Source organism: Tympanuchus pallidicinctus, unplaced genomic scaffold (genome assembly GCF_026119805.1).
Source record: "Tympanuchus pallidicinctus isolate F22 unplaced genomic scaffold, pur_lepc_1.0 scaffold4, whole genome shotgun sequence".
Lineage (NCBI taxonomy): Eukaryota > Metazoa > Chordata > Aves > Galliformes > Phasianidae > Tympanuchus > Tympanuchus pallidicinctus.
Window position 1 is genome coordinate 30,423,213 of NW_026294758.1, and position 16,993 is coordinate 30,440,205.

General features: G+C 44.3%; 1 protein-coding gene and 1 long non-coding RNA gene across 2 annotated transcripts; one reads left to right on the forward strand and one right to left on the reverse strand.

Annotated features, from left to right (window-relative positions):
• Positions 1 to 3,723: 3,723 nt before the first annotated feature.
• On the reverse strand, positions 3,724 to 7,657 carry LOC128089631 (uncharacterized). Its single transcript, XR_008210623.1, has 3 exons — positions 7,559 to 7,657; positions 7,008 to 7,103; positions 3,724 to 4,766 (listed from the first exon to the last, which is right to left on the reverse strand). It is a non-coding gene; the product is annotated as an uncharacterized LOC128089631 (long non-coding RNA).
• A 1,549-nt stretch (positions 7,658 to 9,206) lies between these two features.
• Positions 9,207 to 16,620, forward strand: TRIM14 (tripartite motif containing 14). The gene is made up of 6 exons (XM_052701207.1): positions 9,207 to 9,399; positions 11,172 to 11,267; positions 11,419 to 11,652; positions 12,254 to 12,416; positions 13,684 to 13,776; positions 15,755 to 16,620. The coding sequence occupies exons 1-6, from the start codon at positions 9,220 to 9,222 to the stop codon at positions 16,288 to 16,290; spliced, it is 1,302 nt and encodes a 433-aa protein (XP_052557167.1). The 5' UTR covers positions 9,207 to 9,219; the 3' UTR covers positions 16,291 to 16,620.
• Positions 16,621 to 16,993: the final 373 nt, after the last annotated feature.

The window sequence follows — 16,993 nt, forward strand, 5'->3', positions numbered from 1 at the left end:
AGAAAAGTTTGTCCTTCTGATCCAATAAGGTAGAGTTTATGGTCTGTTCTTGCACAAGGTTTCTGCTGAATTACATCAGTGTACTCAAAAAGCCTAGTTGCACCTTTTTGTGTGTCTGCTTTATAAAACGTGGAGAAATTACCATGCTACAGAAGTATGATTCTTGGACAGAAGAATCAGCAAATATGTGAAGGTGCCCCTTCCTCATAATTTGGGATATGTGGACTGGATTCTTAGGGAAAACAAAATATCATTTGCAAAGAGATGAAAGAGATGATCTCAATCATGGCAAAATTTGCACTAGAAACTAGAAGAGCATCTGTGAGCTTGGATACCTGCAAGGCCATGTCTGCAGTCCCCAGACAGTGGCTGTTTTGCCCATGCAAAGGATGTTCCAAGAGTATCAGTGGTTTGCCCAGAGCCCCTTAGCCTGCCCATAGATTCTTTTTCTGACCCTTCTTCGCCTTACCACATCCCTTATGTCACAGCACTTCACTTTTTTCCTCAGTCTGTGAAGCAATTGACCTAGCTCACACCGCTTTACCTCTTCACCTGAGTTTTCTGGCATTCCTGGAGTTTAGCTGACAATTTCTGTCATTCATTTTGGGTAAGTCGCACCACCATCTTCAGATTCTGCATCCCTTGTGTATTCTTGTGACCCTTTTCTTCTGTGTTCCACCTACTGACCGCTGCTGGAATCTTCCTTCCCCAACAGCTCCCTTCGCGGTGCAAACAACCCCACGACCTCCAGCTGTGCCATCTTTTTGCATCTGATTGGCGTTCTTTCCTTGTCCATAGTGCATATCAGCTGATTTAGGAATGATGGTACGCTTGAAAGCAGATGGAGTTCCCTATTCCTTATCTATACTCTAAAGATGGCCTTGTATAATCAGGGACACTGGCACAGCTGTAGATTTTGTCCAATTCCCTTTGCTAACTTGGTAGGTTTTGATTTATGTAAGAATATGAGGAACTTCCCCTGTCAGCTGCCGCATCCACAAAGCACTGTGCTTTATCAGACATGCAACAGACTCTGTTATCAGTTCTAAAAAGCCGTGTTCTGCCTAACAGCCTTCCTGTGCAGGGTTTGCATGGATTGCGCTATGCCACTCACAACCTGCTATGTTTTGCAATGCAGCTTCCCTTTTCTCTGAACGAACTTGTGAACCATTATCCTCCTGGTACCCAGGACCAAATTTAGCATTTTTAAATTTAGTATTTTTATTATTTTTTGTTTTGGAATGAAGAGCTGATTAACAGCTTGGAGAGAAAAAGTGCCTCCACGGCACCACAAGGGAAGTCCAGCCATTAAAGGTGTGTTAACTATGCAGAGGCCCATCAGGGACAGTGAAGGCCAATGGTATGTAATAAGCATCAGATGAGCAGCATCAAGTTGTCTGGGTGCTGTCATGTTGACTTCTGAGCTGTTAAACCTTTCCTCAAAGTTCCACTTAGCAAACTGGAGTACTAAGGCCCCAAACCAAAGCTGACCTCCAGATGAACCTCACAACCACAACAAGCATTATATAATATTAGTGTCTGATCATTGGCAAGATATGTAGCTTAGGTAGAACATTTTCAGAGTGTATTAACCTTTCCTTGTTCAGAAGCTTGGTGTCAAGGCCTACAAGTACACAAACATTCCCTGATTCCTCTTTGAGCTCTGACCAGGCCTAAGATGGAATTCAAAAGGAGAATGAAACCAAATTTCACCTCCCTTTAAGTTATGTAAGTTTGTTTATTCAGCAACATAAGAGCTGGACCTGCTTGCAGCGACATTGGAGGCCTCACCTCCGAGTGGACGCACTGTGTAGGAACTCTCAGTTTCCAGGAAATGTTCTCCAAATCCTCACTGCAGCAGAGGCTCTCCAGAAGCTGCAGATCTGGATGATGGAGAAGAATGAAGGCAATTGGTGATGTTTCTTAATCGCTGTTGTTAGTTTTGTGCAGCAATGATTACGTGCATCACCTTGCTTTGTTTTATTCCTGCTATATTATTTCAGTTATTATTTTATTGCTCTAAACGTAAGTAAAGATAAATTCACTTATTTAATGAATTTATCTCACTTTGCCCTGTCCACTGGCAAAACACACACATAATTCCATGTGTGCCACCAGCTACAGACGGCCCCGCAGCAGCTCATTTTACTGCAGTAATAGCAGTGAAAGAAGATGCAGTGTCTGATGGACACAGTGAGCATTCTTCCCACAGCGAGGTTTACCAAAAATGCTCAGTCACTGCGTTCACCAGCCCAGTCTGGCTGCCTGTGAGTGCTCTGAGAGACAGCAGGCACACTACAAGATTTTTCTCAGTGTTTCCAGCATTTTGTGCACACATTTCTCTCTCACAGCATTCCTATTTTTTTCCTCATACACTGACTTCATATGTGACTCATTGACATTTTGCATTCATACATGCAAGCAATTTTCCTACTGGCCTATTCAGCTGCATTTGTACTCCTTTATTTTATTCATAAATCAATAATTCATAAATCATGTGCAACAACAACTGTGCTTAAGCCTGCAGGAATGTCCACCAACTAGATTTCCCAGACCACAGATTTCCTGATTTACTTAGTTATGTGGACTTGATACTACAAAGGATCTTTTTAAAGTGGTGATGATACAGCAAACAACTGATGAAAATCAAGGATAGGGCCAATCACGGACATCAGCCTGTCCTGAAGTCATGGTGATGTCTGCTGCCGTGGCCTTGGGAGGGCAGCACTGGGTCAGCAGTGTTACCCGAAATGTCAAACTGGCTTACTCACGTCACCATTCATTAAAGTCTTTTGTTATTAGTAACGTAGAATCATTAAGGTTGGAAATGACTTCTGGAATCACCAAATTCAGCCTTCAGCCCATTCCCACCGTGCCCACTGACCACGTCCCTCAGTGCCACAAGCATCCACACGGTTCTTGAACACCTGCAGTTATAATGACTCCACCACTTCCCTGGGCAGCCTGTAACGTTGCTATTTGAATAGCTCTGCTAAGATGCCTCCAGACGGAAAAAACAATGACTTTCAGCACTGGCATTACTTTTGTTTTTGCTGCTGTTCCTCCTGTGTGCCAGAATGCAGTGGGTACTAGGGGAGCATGTTTTAGAGTGTATGCTCTTTAGCTTAAAGTACGTTGCTTTGGTCTGGACAGCATCCCCACAGCCTGGAGAGCACCCAGCTGGAAGCAGCGGGAGTCCAAGTGGGCCTGGGGTCACGTTACTGGTGAGAAATTAGGTGAAAACCAAGATCGCTTTGATTTGAGTCAGGGCTATCTCACATGCTGTTCCCTTGCACAGTATTAAGGGGCAAAATCAAGCTCTTTTCAGGTACAGGAGCTGGGTAAAACGCTTTCCAAAAGACAGGTTATGCAGCCTGAAGAAATACACTCACCAAAACAGGTTTGCTGTGGTCTGGAGGATGTTTGTTTCATTGGAGAGGGGGATGTGGGGAGAGAAGTTAGGCAATTCAGAGCTTATTTGAGTAGCAGGAATTCAGGCCATCATGCAATCTTTTCAATAAACAAAGGTAAGTGCTCCATTTAAGAGCTGAGACCAACAAGTGAAATGAGAAGGACCTGTGCTCAAAACAAGGAAACAAAATGTATTTCAAGCATCAGGCTACGATACAAAATTATATACATGGCATAATGTTTGTTGGCTTACCATCTTAAAAACAAACAAGTAAATGAATGAAAAGTAAGAGCTGCAATAGTTTTGCATAGTGATTTAGAAAGCGTTTATTTTAAAGTTCATAAAACTGTAATAATTAAGGTCATAATTGTGTGTACTGGTGCTTATAAAGCACATGTTTTTACAGTAACTCTTTTACAGTAGCTCTCTTATATCTTGCTTTTACTCTTCATGTGAAACAAAAGAGGATTACAAACAGGGCTAACAACATTATTTATACAAAGGCTTACAAATAAGATGCCCTTGCTCACAGACTTGTGCAGAAGCTTGCAGATTCCTATCCAGTTGGTGTCTGTACATCCTCACCAAACAAGATTTTAGTTATGAAGGTCTATCAGCAATTTGAACTTACAAACTTTGGACATGCTTAGCAAATTCAGTAGTGTAATTAACTTCTCCTCCCTGGGCTGCATGAAGTCAGAGTTAATTAATTACACATGTGACACATGATACGAGAGAGGGTCACATACAAGGGAGAACGTATATTGGGTGGACCAGAAAGTCTGTAACCTCAATACTTCAGCCAGTGAGGAAGCGAGGAGAAACAACACTGTCGAGGGGTAGGGATAAAGGGGGGTGCTCCGATCCCTGATACTTTGAGAAGTATGGGGGGAGAGAGAGTTGGAGACTGCCCTCTGTCTCTACTTGGAGTAAAGATTATTGAGGAAGATATTCAGGCAAAATTTTCCCAATGTTGTACAATTATGACCTGCTTTTGACTATAGGCCTCACCTATTCTGTGTACAGAAGATTGTTAGTACTCTTCAGCAACTCTTTCCACCTTAGTCTATTCTGACATGGAGAGCCAGCAGCATTTGGAGGATGTATGATTTCATTACACGAATGAATTTGTCTGGTCCTATATTCTTATGTAAGACATGATGCAATATTATTTTCCTCCCATGGACCAAGGCCAAATTCAAAAAATGTATTTTCTACTGATGGCCATTCATCTTCCTCTGCTAGGACAGCATGAACAGATTCAAGGAGATAAACTGGGACAAGAGTTTGCACAACCTGGAAGCAAATGTTTGCTCTTTTTTTCAGTAAGACTTCAAGGTAGAGGACCATCAGTCTGCAAAAAAAGGTGCAAAGCTGTTAAGAACTGCAGAGGATGTTGTCTTGTCTTCACCAAATAGCAGCATCCATATGAAAATGTCAGCTTTGCTCATGGATGATTGCTCATTCATTCGTGTACTTAAGAATTCTATCACCGGGCCATTTATCTGAATTCTTGATGGGGTGTCTGATTCAACAAGTGAGAGGTGTTAGCATGACATTTGATCTATGTCTGCAATGTACGAAGTCATTAACTATACACAGAAAGACAGAAAATCATATAACTTCTGTAGCGCTTAACATTTACTGAGTAGTACAAATAGTATGCCTGTGAAATGCATGGAGGATGCTAAACAAACATTTGTTACAATAGTGTATGTGTAGGTCATGCAATTCTGCACTCTTTTTTGTCTTATTTGCTCAAGAAGTCAAGTTTCATATTATATTAATACAAGAATAGCAAAACAAATGCAGAATTGCTGTATAACTTAAGTCAAACCCAAGGCATGGGGGCAGGGTGAAGGACCAGGTACTCAAGCCTTCAGGCAAACCAGAGATCAGTGTGGAGATGGTTAACCACTGGTATCAGCCAGAGGAAGCAGGATGCTCTTTTGCAAGGACTCCATGTCTGAAGTGGAAGTATAATCTGTCTTAATCCTTAAAGAGCAGATGATTACCTGGGTGTCCTGGTGGACGACAGGTTGGCCATGAGCCAGCTGTGTGCTCTTGTGGTCAAGAAGGCCAATGGCATCCTGGGGTGCATTAAAAAGAGCGTGGCCAGCAGGTCGAGGGAGGTGATCCTCTCCCTCTACTCTGCCCTGGTAAGACCTCATCTGGAGTACTGCGTCCAGTTCTGGGCTCCCCAGTACAAAAAGACAGGGATCTCTTGGAAAGAGTCCAGTGGAGGGCCACGAAGATGGTGAAGGGCCTGGAGCACCTCTCCTATGGCTGAGTGATCTAGGTCTGTTCAGCCTTGAGAAAAGAAGACTGAGAGGGGACCTGATCCAGGTCTGTAAGTATCTAAGGTGTGGGGGGCAGAATGGCGAGGCCGGCCTCTTTTCAGTGGTGAGTGGAGACAGGACAAGGGGAAACGGCTGGAAACTGCAGCACAAATGTGCGCAAGAACTTCTTTACAGTGAGGTGACGGAGCACTGGAACAGGCTGCCCAGGGGAGTTGTGGAGTCTCCTTCTCTGGAGATGTTCAAGACCTGCCTGGATGCCTACCTGTGCGACCTGCTGTAGGGAACCTGCTTTGGCAGGGGGGTTGGGCTTGATGATCTCTGGAGGTCCCTTCCAACCCCTACTATTCTGTGACTCTGTGATTCTGTGATTCTGTGTGATCTGCTTTGGTATCTGAAGTTTAACGTATAGATGAGATTTGCTCATGTTGACTGCAGACCATGTTCCTTGAGAACCAGTGTACTGTAGACCTCTGGGCTGCAGGCCTTCCTGGGTACTGCTCCAGAGGTGAGATCCTGCAATGGACCTCTCCAAAATGAGCCCAAACTTTGCATTCAATTAATTTTGCAGTAACTGATGCCATGGGGAATCTTAGTATCCAGTGCCTTATTACATTACATCCCTGACCTCCAGAAACACACCGTCTGTAATGGTTTGAGTTTGAATAAATTCAAGAGGATCTATATGAAAACCTGACTTGGGCAGGAGGGAACCATTCCTCCATATGGCTGGCCTAAGTATAAGCAGCTGTGGTGAAAGATGTGGGAAATGTTGCTGTTAGGCGGACAGTTGGACTGGATGATCTTAGAGATCTCTTCCAACTATGATGATTCTATGATTATAATAAGTTAAAAAGAACTCCTACTTTCACTTGCTTCCTTAATGAATATGTTAAAACACAAAGAGCATTCAGTGCCAGTAAAAACAAGAACTTCCAAGCTTGATTTCTGTTTCAGGAAAATGAAACTTGAACATGAAAATGTAGCTGCTGCAGCAATTTTAAGACACTTCCAAATCTGTTGTAAAGTTAGGTTACTTAAAATATGCAGACATATGAAAAAGATGCCAGACAGCTCACTGGCCTGGAATGAACAGTGATTAAAACTTTGTGCATCCCCCATCTCCCAGATGGTTAATGATGAAGAAGAAGAAAACAAAAGAAATTCTGATTCTGCAGGAAGAATTGTTTTCCTTTTCACGTCTGAGGAAGGGCAACTATTACTGACGGCACACTAGTTTGATACAGAATTTTTTTCTTCACCTTGCTGAAGACCCACTCTGTGTGGCAGGGACTCACCACTGTTTGATATCTACAGATGTTGCCTATCTGCCTCTTCAAACTGCAGTCCTCAATGCCTTCGCCAAAGTAGTGTTCTCGTTCTTTTGCATAAGGCTGCAAAAAAAATCATAGGATCACTGAGGCTGGAAAGGTCTCTAAGATCATCAAGTCCAACCACCAGCCTCCGAGCCACATCCACATAGTTCTTGAACACCCCCAGGGAGTGCCTGAAGCACGAGTCCTGTTTCAACAGGGCTCTTCCAAGCAGAAGAACAAACTGGGAGCTACATGCAGGCTCCTCCTGCTCCTGCAGCTCCTCACAGCCATAGTGCAACAGTGTTCACTGAACACCCATGGTGTTCAGCAGCAAAGAACGGGGGTGAAAGTACAGCATGTGGTGTCAGCACCTGGCCAACCTCTGCTGTTTGTGCAAACATTTCAGTTTTATTGTAGCTTGCTCCTCAAAACTCATAAATGAAGACCATCAAAAAGCTGAGAGAGCCTAGCTCAAAAGGTTCCTTTATGAAAGTGATCCGTGACATGGAAATAGTGCGCCAGATACTCCTAACCTGCAAGTTGAAATGCTGCAAGGCATGCACTTCAGGCACATCCTTGGCCAAAATGAGGACAGGGAGAGCAGAGGGTGGAATACTGCACACAGAGCAGTGCCATCAGGTGTGCAAAGTCCAGGCAGCAGCTGGGTGCCAGCACCCTTCCTCAGGGGCCAGTGCTGTGCCAATGCTGTTTGACATCCTTATCAACAGCTAGGGCAATAGGACAGAATATCCCTCCCACAAGCCTGCTGTAATTTCAGCTGGGAGGCAGAAAGCTGGGGCTGCTCTGCAGAGGGCCTCTGATAGACTGGAGAAATACGTAAGCATAGACATCATGGAGATAAGACAGGAAAACACCATGTGGACTTCCATGGAGTTGGCTGACATGGCTAATGGGCAGGGTGGTGATGGGTTGATGGTTGGACTAGATTGTATGTGTCCAACCTTTTGGGATGCCTGGGCCACACTGAGTAAACAGAAATTGTCTTGGGCTGCATATATGTAGGTCATTTTGAAAGCAATGCCTCCTATTTATTTCCATGCTATCATACAAAGAACACAATGATACAATTTGAAAGAGCAAATTCTCAGTTACAAAGCACAATTTTTCAACATGGTCCTTACCATTAGCTATGCACTTTTTTTTTTTTTTTTTTTTGCCAGTGATGAACAAAAGCAATTGTAAAATTTGCACCAGCGTGCAAATGATGGCTGTTCCAACAGCACTGTTGCTGAGACAAACCACCCACAGCCTCATGGTGCTCACACCTACTGTTTAGTCTGTTACTGTTTAGTATATAGTGTTTAGTATAAGTGTGCAGTAAGCATTGATGAAAGTCAGTGGGTGCCATTTTTTTCCATGTGAAGGAATTCAGTTCCATCCCTTCGCTCCACATGCACTTCTGTGTCAGATGCCACTGTGTCAGAGTGCCCCTCTGCTGCCACCTGTCACACAGCAGCAACATGTGATGGAATATTGGTGGGAACATTCATCCTCTACGGCCGTAGCACCATCTGCCTCTGGCAGCGTGGGTCAACGTAATCAGATAGACAGGAGGCATTACATTCAGAGCAGCCCTTGTAAAATACATACTGCAGTTAGTATATATAAGTAACAAATCTTATTTAAAATATTTTCAACATAAAAAAGAGAACAACAAATACATAAAACTAGTAAGATATCTGACCATGTTTTTGTGAAACTAATGCATCAGGCTGGTTCAGTGGCAGTGGCTGTCACTGTTAGTGATCCCTCAAGATATTCATCAGAGATTTCTGGTGAAATCTTACTCTTCCCGTGCTTCATCCTTGAAAAATTCACCAGCGTGCATACTGCCACAAAGCAATGGCGTGGATAAGGTGTGGTTGTGAAGCGAGAGATGCATTTCTCTGGTCAGATGGGGCTCACAAAGGTCTGGCAGAGACACACAGTCAAGTATTTCTTCGAGTCTGCTTGCGACTCTATACATTCCATTTGAAAAGATGTATTTATGTTGACTGAATATGGAGTCGCAAGTATCAATAATAACAATAATAATAATAAATTAAAAACAAAAAAACCCACACAACTTTTTCAGCACTCTTGACACGCACTCTCAAATGCCCTTATCAATACGGAAAGCGCAGCAGCCCGGACCCGCCCCCGGCAGCAGCACCTGCACTACTCCGCATCCGCCATGGCGCAGGGGCAGCCGTGGGCGGCGGCAGGGCCGCGGGGCTGCGCCGTGCACTCGGGGCGGCCACTGGAACTCTTCTGCGGGGACTGCGGCCGCTGCGTCTGCGCCCTCTGCCCAGCGCTTGGTCCGCACCGCGGCCACGACGCCCGCCTGCTGCTTCAGGCGGCCCGCGACAAGCAGGTGAGCCGCGCCGTGCTGCGGGACGGCTCCATGCCGCGCACTTCCCGCTCCCGATCGGAGCCTTTTCTTTTACGCCTTTCTTGCCCGGGGTGAGCGCGTGTGGGTTTTCCACTGTCGGCGGTGGGCTTGGAGAGCTGCGGGAGTGCGTGCGGTGCGCTGCTGCTGCGCGAGGGGACGGTGGGTGGGGACAGGGGCAGAGAGAGGCGCGGGGTCTGTTCGCCGGACGGCTCGGCCGCGCTGCCTTGCACGGCGGAGGGAGAGAAGGGCGAGAGCTGGGGAACTCGTGGGTCACTATAAACGTAGTTCAGCGGGCAGAGGAGAAGGGGAAGGCGAGAGGAGGAAAACGAGACAGAAGAGGCGGGGCAGAGGCTCGTCGCCTCCTGCGGTCAGATCGATGTCCAGCCAGCTCCTGAGCACCGGCTGGGTCATGCGCCCAAATACCTACTCTGCATTGTATTGCTAGGCGTGGCGTTATGGGGCACGGTTGGGTTGGGCGATCAGCAGGGGCGTGCTGCTCCTGGCACAGAGAAACTTTCGCTGCAGAGGCAGAGGGAGAAACACAGGTATGGACACTGGACACTGCTGGCAGGTAACACCTGCTGACTTCTGGACCAGAAGAAGTGAGCAAGACAGAAACTTGAGTGCAGGTGTAACAGTATGTCTCTGCTGACATCTGCTGGCTTTGAGGCAGAGATTTCAGGTGCAGATGTGTCTCCACAATCGTCATAGCCTTAGGGATCATTTTTGGACCAGCAATTTTGTTTTGATCTGTTGAGACAGCTACAAGGCTGACAGTCTTCCTCAGCACTGCTAGGAAGTGCAAACTGGAGGTGCCAGGAGGAGATGACAACAGCTGTGCAGGGTCCATCAACTGGTTATTCCTTGGAGCCAAGCATGTTCAGTATCACCAGTCAGGATGCTCCCTGCCCTCTGATCACTGGGCACAGCAAAGCTCCTGCATCATCAGGTGGAGCACAACCCTTCAGTTCGTCAGGGACATTGAGATGGGAAAGTTGAAGCTGGGAGAGATGGTATGGCCTGAGTTCTTGGTTCCACACAGGTAGAGCATTCGTCTGCTTGCATGTACGTATGTGTGCAGGGGACTGTCAGCTGTGAGCTCTCTGGTTTTGCCTGCAGCCCATTTATCATCTGGGTCTTGTCAAAACCAAATAACAAATTGGTGTCAGTGAGTGTGCTGACATGGCTATAGCTGCAGAGCTGCCTTACCTGTTCTGCTGGGATGCTCTGTATGCAGCACTCGTGCTGAGGGTTGGGGTACTAATAACAAAAAGGCATCACTGAATGCTCCTGTTCAGTCCACAGCAGGCTGTGGTTGAAGAACTGTGGGGACAGCTGCAGCAGAGCTGTGTTGCTTAGTACGCACGGCACAGATACTGGAGATGCTGAGCTTTAAGTACTGGTTGTTACAGTCATTGACCACAGCATCACTGTGGTGGCTGTTTCTTACTGCTCTTTTTCACAAATGTCTTGAACATTCACTGTTTTTGTGACAACAGACAGAGCTTTCCACAGATGATCTGAATGAAGGTGCTTGCTTAGCTGCCCACAGGGAAGAAGGTGAAGTAATAAAATATTTTTGTTGTGTTGCCACTAGCCTTACTGGATAGCCCTATAGACTGTTTCAGTAACATACTTGCTTGCTAGAAAAGAAAGCTATATATATATGTATACACACACAAAACAAATGTTATAAAACAGATTTTATCTTATATTTTGTAATTTCTATGATTTATTTAATTTTTACTGCTTAGGAGCTCCTCACAGTGTATTTGAGGAATCTAGAAGCGAGAAAAGAGCAAGAAGCTGGTAACAGAAGGAATGTAGAGCAAGCTGCTGATGATCTAAAGGTAAAGCGTGGTTTGCTGCTGTACTAGTTGATCATTTTCACAGGAGAGATATTTTTCTCTCTGTTTATGGCTCTTCAAAGACCCAGACAGGTACTGCTTCTCTAGGGAAGGAGAGTTTGACTATGGAAGCACTCTTCTGCTTCATTTATAGGCACATGCTGCTACAAGCAAACAGCAGCTGTTGGACAAAGTGACACAGCTCCAGGTACTGCTTCAGGAAGAGGAGAGACTGGCAAGAAGCGTCATTGATGAAAAGACTCAACAGGCCCTGGAAGCACATGGTCAGCAGGTGCAGTCCTGTCAAGAAGAGCTTGCAGTCCTGGAGGCATTCTCACGGCGAATCAGAGAGATACAGCAGTGCAGTGATCCTATTCAGTTCCTGGAGGTGCTATTGTGTGTTCTCTTCCCATCTCTTACCCTCTTAGTCCCTGGTAGACTGCTCTGGTGGCTGGCTTCTGCAGATCCATCTGCAAGGATGATCTTTCTCACTGCGTTTTTTTGTTTTCTAGCTGCTTTGATGGACCAGTTTGGTTCCTAATGGTTGGACTGTTAGGTTCATGCATTAATTTCAGGTCGAAAGGAGATTCTTTATACTTACAAGCACATATGAAATGAGAATTAGGCATGCTTGATCGTCTTGAACATTAACACTGTTTCAAGTCTTTCCTTGGGCAGTGTAATAAGGCTGTTTGAGGACAGACAGCACTTTCTGGCAGTCTGAGGCTAAGTTGTCTCATTCCTTTGACTGCAAGCAATGCCAGTATCCTCGAGCAGTTGCCATCATTTTGCTGGAGGCGGTGGTGCTTCTCCTGACTACGGATGAAGGTTCACCTTTTTCCTAATGAGCTGTTAAGAAGGCACAGCCAGCTGTACTTGTTATGGCCTAGTTTATCTCGCATCGGAGCTCTTTGTCCCTGTGTGCGTGAGCTGGGAGGGAAGAATCCGTTTGTGCTGCTGACTGTACTCATTTGTTTTTCTGCCCTCAGAAATGCACAGAAATTGAGAAGGAAATGCAAGATTCAAGAAGACCGCCAGAACAGTGGCATCCAATACCTCTGTCATTTGAGCACATACTCAACCATTATTCATGTCTCATGAAATTTCTTCAGTCCATTCTGAGAAAACCACTAGAAGTTCGGCTTAAAGAAGGTATACATGGGAGAGTGCGTTGAATTTTGCATTATCCTGCTCTCCTGAATAGGGGTCTCTAAGTAGGAGCAGGATCTTCTACTAGATAAACAGAGATCTGGAAAAAACAATGACTTCTTAGGCGTGGATGCTGTTCTTTGACAGTATTGATGTAACATTGCTATAGCTCTGGTGATGAAGAAACTTGTGCTCTTTTAATTCTAGAAAAGGTCTTTTTCATGCCTTCAAGTTACTTTGATGTTTTTCCCAGTTCTATCAGTTATTTCATTATGGATATTTTCTTCCTGTTGAACTTATGCTGTTTTTATCCCTAGACCATCACACCTGCACAACACAACTCATCTGTCCTTTCACAGTTACTGTTGGGTGTGTATGCCCTGGTGGGACTCATGGCAGACCTGAGACACTGGGAACGTGAAAAATGGACACTTTTTGTAGTTGATGTACCTAGTGATATTTCTGTTCCAGTCAATTTGAAAAAAAAAAAAAAAAAGAAAAAAAAATCTGTTTTTTGGTACTTCAAAGGTGGGCTACCATCTTCTCCTTTGAGCTTCTTTGAATTGGTATTTCATCCTTAATGATGCTGTTTGTCATGACTAAGGCAAGGAGATCCCTAACATAGAGCTACAAAGCACATAATCCTGACAGTAGCTGAGTTATGAGCCAGCGGGGTCACAGTGACCATCAGAATATACCCAGCTACCTTTTAATGATACTAATATCTATATCTATATATAAGATATAATAATACTTTTTTCTGAGAGTTGCAGCCAAAAACAGTACAGAGTGCAGCAGAGTGCTGGGGGAAAATATCTGACCAAACCTGAAAGGTTATTGCATGATGAGTGGGAAGTTACTAGATAGTGCCATGGAGGTGCGCTACGACTACTATCTGGAGTTGTCTTGTGTTACCAATTGACAGTGGTGTGCTTTTCAAGGTGCTTACTTGGGGTTGTGCTGGCTTGTGTAGTTTCCTTTGCGTCACTAGGATCCAGCATCCTCATGCTATCCAAAGAGTATAAGGAGAAAAGCATGTACAGCAAGTGGCCCTTCTCCAGGAAAAGTATCACAGATTGTCTGATGGAAGACAAGATGTGACTCCATGACCTTCCTCAAGATGTGGGTGGAATTCAAAACACATAGAAGAGAAGCAAATAACGCATCTCATAAGATCCCCCGTGGTGTTTTATTTTAAAATGTTTGAGAGTAGAGCCATCTTCTTCCATTTACACACTTACCTAAGCTGTCCCCTTTCATCTCTGCCCAGATGTATTCAGTAGCCTTAATGCCACCTCAAAGAGGGAGCCTGGAACAATGCTGAAAACCGTGTCTCCTGTTGATCGGATGCTTTTCTTAAAACGTAAGTGTGGTTAAACAAAGCTAGGAGGCCCCAGACACTATTGGTCCATCCACTGAAGCAGCCAATGAATGTGTGCTGCCACTGTCTTTTCTTTTAGAAGAGCTCTGATGTTTAGGAGGATCAAGTTCTCAGCCTTGCCTGAAATTCACTATGATTTTCTGAACCCCATGTTGGGAAAGAAATCTTAGTTTCTGTCCGTGGAATTTTGGTCCGGTGTTTTATTCAGAACTATCATCTTGATACTGTTTGGCCCTTTGTTTTTGTTTTGATTTCTTTTTCTTAAGCAATGAATTTATTTGTGTCTGCTTGAGATTCAGTAGCAATGCACTTTGTGAAAATCTAGTTCTCAGGCAAGTTTGATGAGCAGAGATCACTAATTTGTGCAGCTTTTCATGCTCTTGAAAAACATTCCCCATTATGTTTTATTTTTAAAACCTTGAGAGTAGAGCCATCTTCTTCCAGTTACACACTTAAGCAGACCCCTTTGACCTCTGCTTCTAGAAAAGAAGCAGACACTGTAGCCGGGACTTTTGTATCATCCCTGCTTTAAAGTGAGACTGGAGTTCAAGTATCTTTCTCTCCCCGTGTCTCTTGTACTCTGCACAAACTTGGCATCCCCAGCTCTGACCTTTATGAGGGTGACTTGGAGCCAAGACCCAAAGACAGTCAGTCATTCACAAGTAAGAATCCTGCAGCATGCTCTTTTTACCTACATAAATGATTTCCATCTCCTGTCTTTTGTCACCAACTGTGCACACAGGTGTGTGCTAGTACCTGTGGTATTCACCAATCTGAACACCTATTCAGACCACAGGAAAGCCAGTACTGGCTTTTCTGACTTGCACTTCGCCACTAAAGTACAGTGATCAGAACAATAAGATGTTGATGTTGCATGTATGAGACCGAGCCCCATGGTTTTGGAAGTTTTAGTTTGTTTACAGTCACAATGCCAGAATTAAAATCATGGTGCCTTTCTTTTTGTTTAGAGAATTCTTTAGTTAGCACTGCGCAAACAGTGCCATTTACTTCTCCCTTCATTTGCAGTGCGCAGGTACAGTGTGAGGGCTGCAGAATTACCAGCAGTGGGTCCTCTAGCATCTTCACACAGGCATCACGCATCAGCAACTCTTTCTGTACATCTTTGCAAGTGTGTGCTGTGATTCTGCCCAGATCAAGACAATCTATTAGTAAAGCCATGTATCAAAGAATACCTATTGGTGCACCACTGCTCTGTGTATTTTAAACAGCCATTGTTAGGAGTCACAGTAAGGCAGGGAAGTGTGAAGTGCAGCTGTATTTTTTAGTCTATTCATGTGTAGTACTTACTTTCCGGGGGTCTTTTTTCTGGCTTTCTGATTTCTGTCCTGCTTCATGGTGAAAAGAGCCTGCTGCTGCATTCAGTGGTTTCTGGAGTGTAGTTCCAGGCTGAAATTTTTCTGCTGTAAATGATGTGTTAGGTGAACTGCTGCAAACCTTCTGGGAGGTGGTAGGTTGTTTCTTTGCTACGTACATGATGCTTCTGCTTTGAGCCATGAGACTCTGTGAAACAGATTCCTAGCCTGTTTTTCAAAGGAGATCTCACTGGAATGAGGTCTCACAACCCAAGAGTCTGCTCCACTGCTGTCTAAAACTCCTAGGCTATCATCACGGTAGCAGTCTCCAACATTCTGCTTATAAGCAGAAGCTCTCAGTGTTAATAGCCTACCTATTTGTATACTTCATCTCATTTGTGAAACACACACATAAGGACCTAAATATGTCTTTTACTGACGTGCATTAAAGACTGTGCAACTTCAAAGCACTACTGCATATAGACAGCACAGTGCTTCCTGGAAGAAATGTCTCTTACTCCTTGCAAAATCACAGTTTCCAAGACACTACCAGCTGTGGGCTCCTTTGCAGGCTTTTTGTATGTAAGTTGGACCTTTTTCAAAGGGCATGATAAACATAGCAAGTACATTCATGGTTTTGATTGCAGATGCAAGATCACCAACCTGGGAATACGATAGCCTTCATCCAAGGCTGAAGTTGTCTGATGACCGTCTTACAGTAAGCTGTAACTGGAGAAGAATATTTTACCCTTGTGGTCCCCAGAGGTTTGATAAATTATGGCAAGTTCTAAGCAGAGATGCATTCCTCTCTGGGAGCCATTACTGGGAAGTTGACCTCCTTCATGCCGGAGCTGGGTGGTGGATTGGTGCAGCCTATCCTTCCATTGGCAGGAAAGGAGACTCTGAAAGCTGTCGACTCGGATGGAATAGAGCATCTTGGTGTATTAAGAAGTTTGATCTTGAATACTGGGCATTTCACAAGGGGGAGAGGATCCCTCTCTTGATAGAGGATGATCCTGATCGCATTGGCATTTTTCTGGATTATGAAGCCGGAATTCTTTCATTCTATAATGTTACTGATGGCATGACACATTTGCACACCTTCCGCTGCAAGTTCACAGAGCCAGTTTACCCAGCTTTGAGGCTCTGGGAAGGGTCCATTGGAATATGGAAGCTAACATAAGGAATGAAGTAAAATAAAGCCTACTGTCTCATGGTTTTTTTTAATTTGAAAGCCGCTTTAGTAGTGATTTACATGTATGTCATATGAAGATTGAACTGTGGCACTTCTAGAAGTTAACAGGAAAATTCAAGAAAAATCAGCTGTTTTTAAGTATAGTACCTACCTGTATTTTCAGTGAAGGAGTTTGATCTGCCATTTATAAATGATGTCAGTGTGTCACCTAAATTGCCTTGCATTGTATTTTTGTACTTGATTCAAACTTGCAAAGTAGAAAAAGTCTGGTCATCGCTTGAAAAAAAGCTTATTAAAACTCAGATTTGAACCTGAAAACCACTGTCAGGTCTTCTTGTTTATTGATGTTGTTTTTTCCAGCTCCATCCTATTATGAGGTTGGAGGTGTTGCACTTGTTCATGGTATTAATTTGCCTTAAGTAGAGTGAGCACTGAAGCAGCCACACAATAACCACAAGCTAATCCTACTTTGACAGTCTGAAGTGACATTCTAGCTGGCCCTAACTCTTTTCCTTCACACGCCAAGAGCGGAAGCAAGAGAAACAGTTTTGTACATTTTTAGTAGAAACTGAAACTAGAGAACCCACAGATGCACTGAAAATACTAGGTTATTGAGGCACTTGTGCTTAAATTATTGTTTCCTATTTCAAGTCTCTTCGACTGTTGCTGGATGGAAATAAATGCATATAAA

Coding starts and splice junctions, on each gene's coding strand:
- TRIM14 (XM_052701207.1), top strand. CDS start 9,220: ATGGCGCAGGGGCAGCCGTGGGCGGCGGCAGGGCCGCGGGGCTGCGCC. Junction 11,268..11,418: donor AAGCTGCTGATGATCTAAAG/GTAAAGCGTGGT, acceptor CTTCATTTATAG/GCACATGCTGCTACAAGCAA. Junction 13,777..15,754: donor TCGGATGCTTTTCTTAAAAC/GTAAGTGTGGTT, acceptor TTTTGATTGCAG/ATGCAAGATCACCAACCTGG.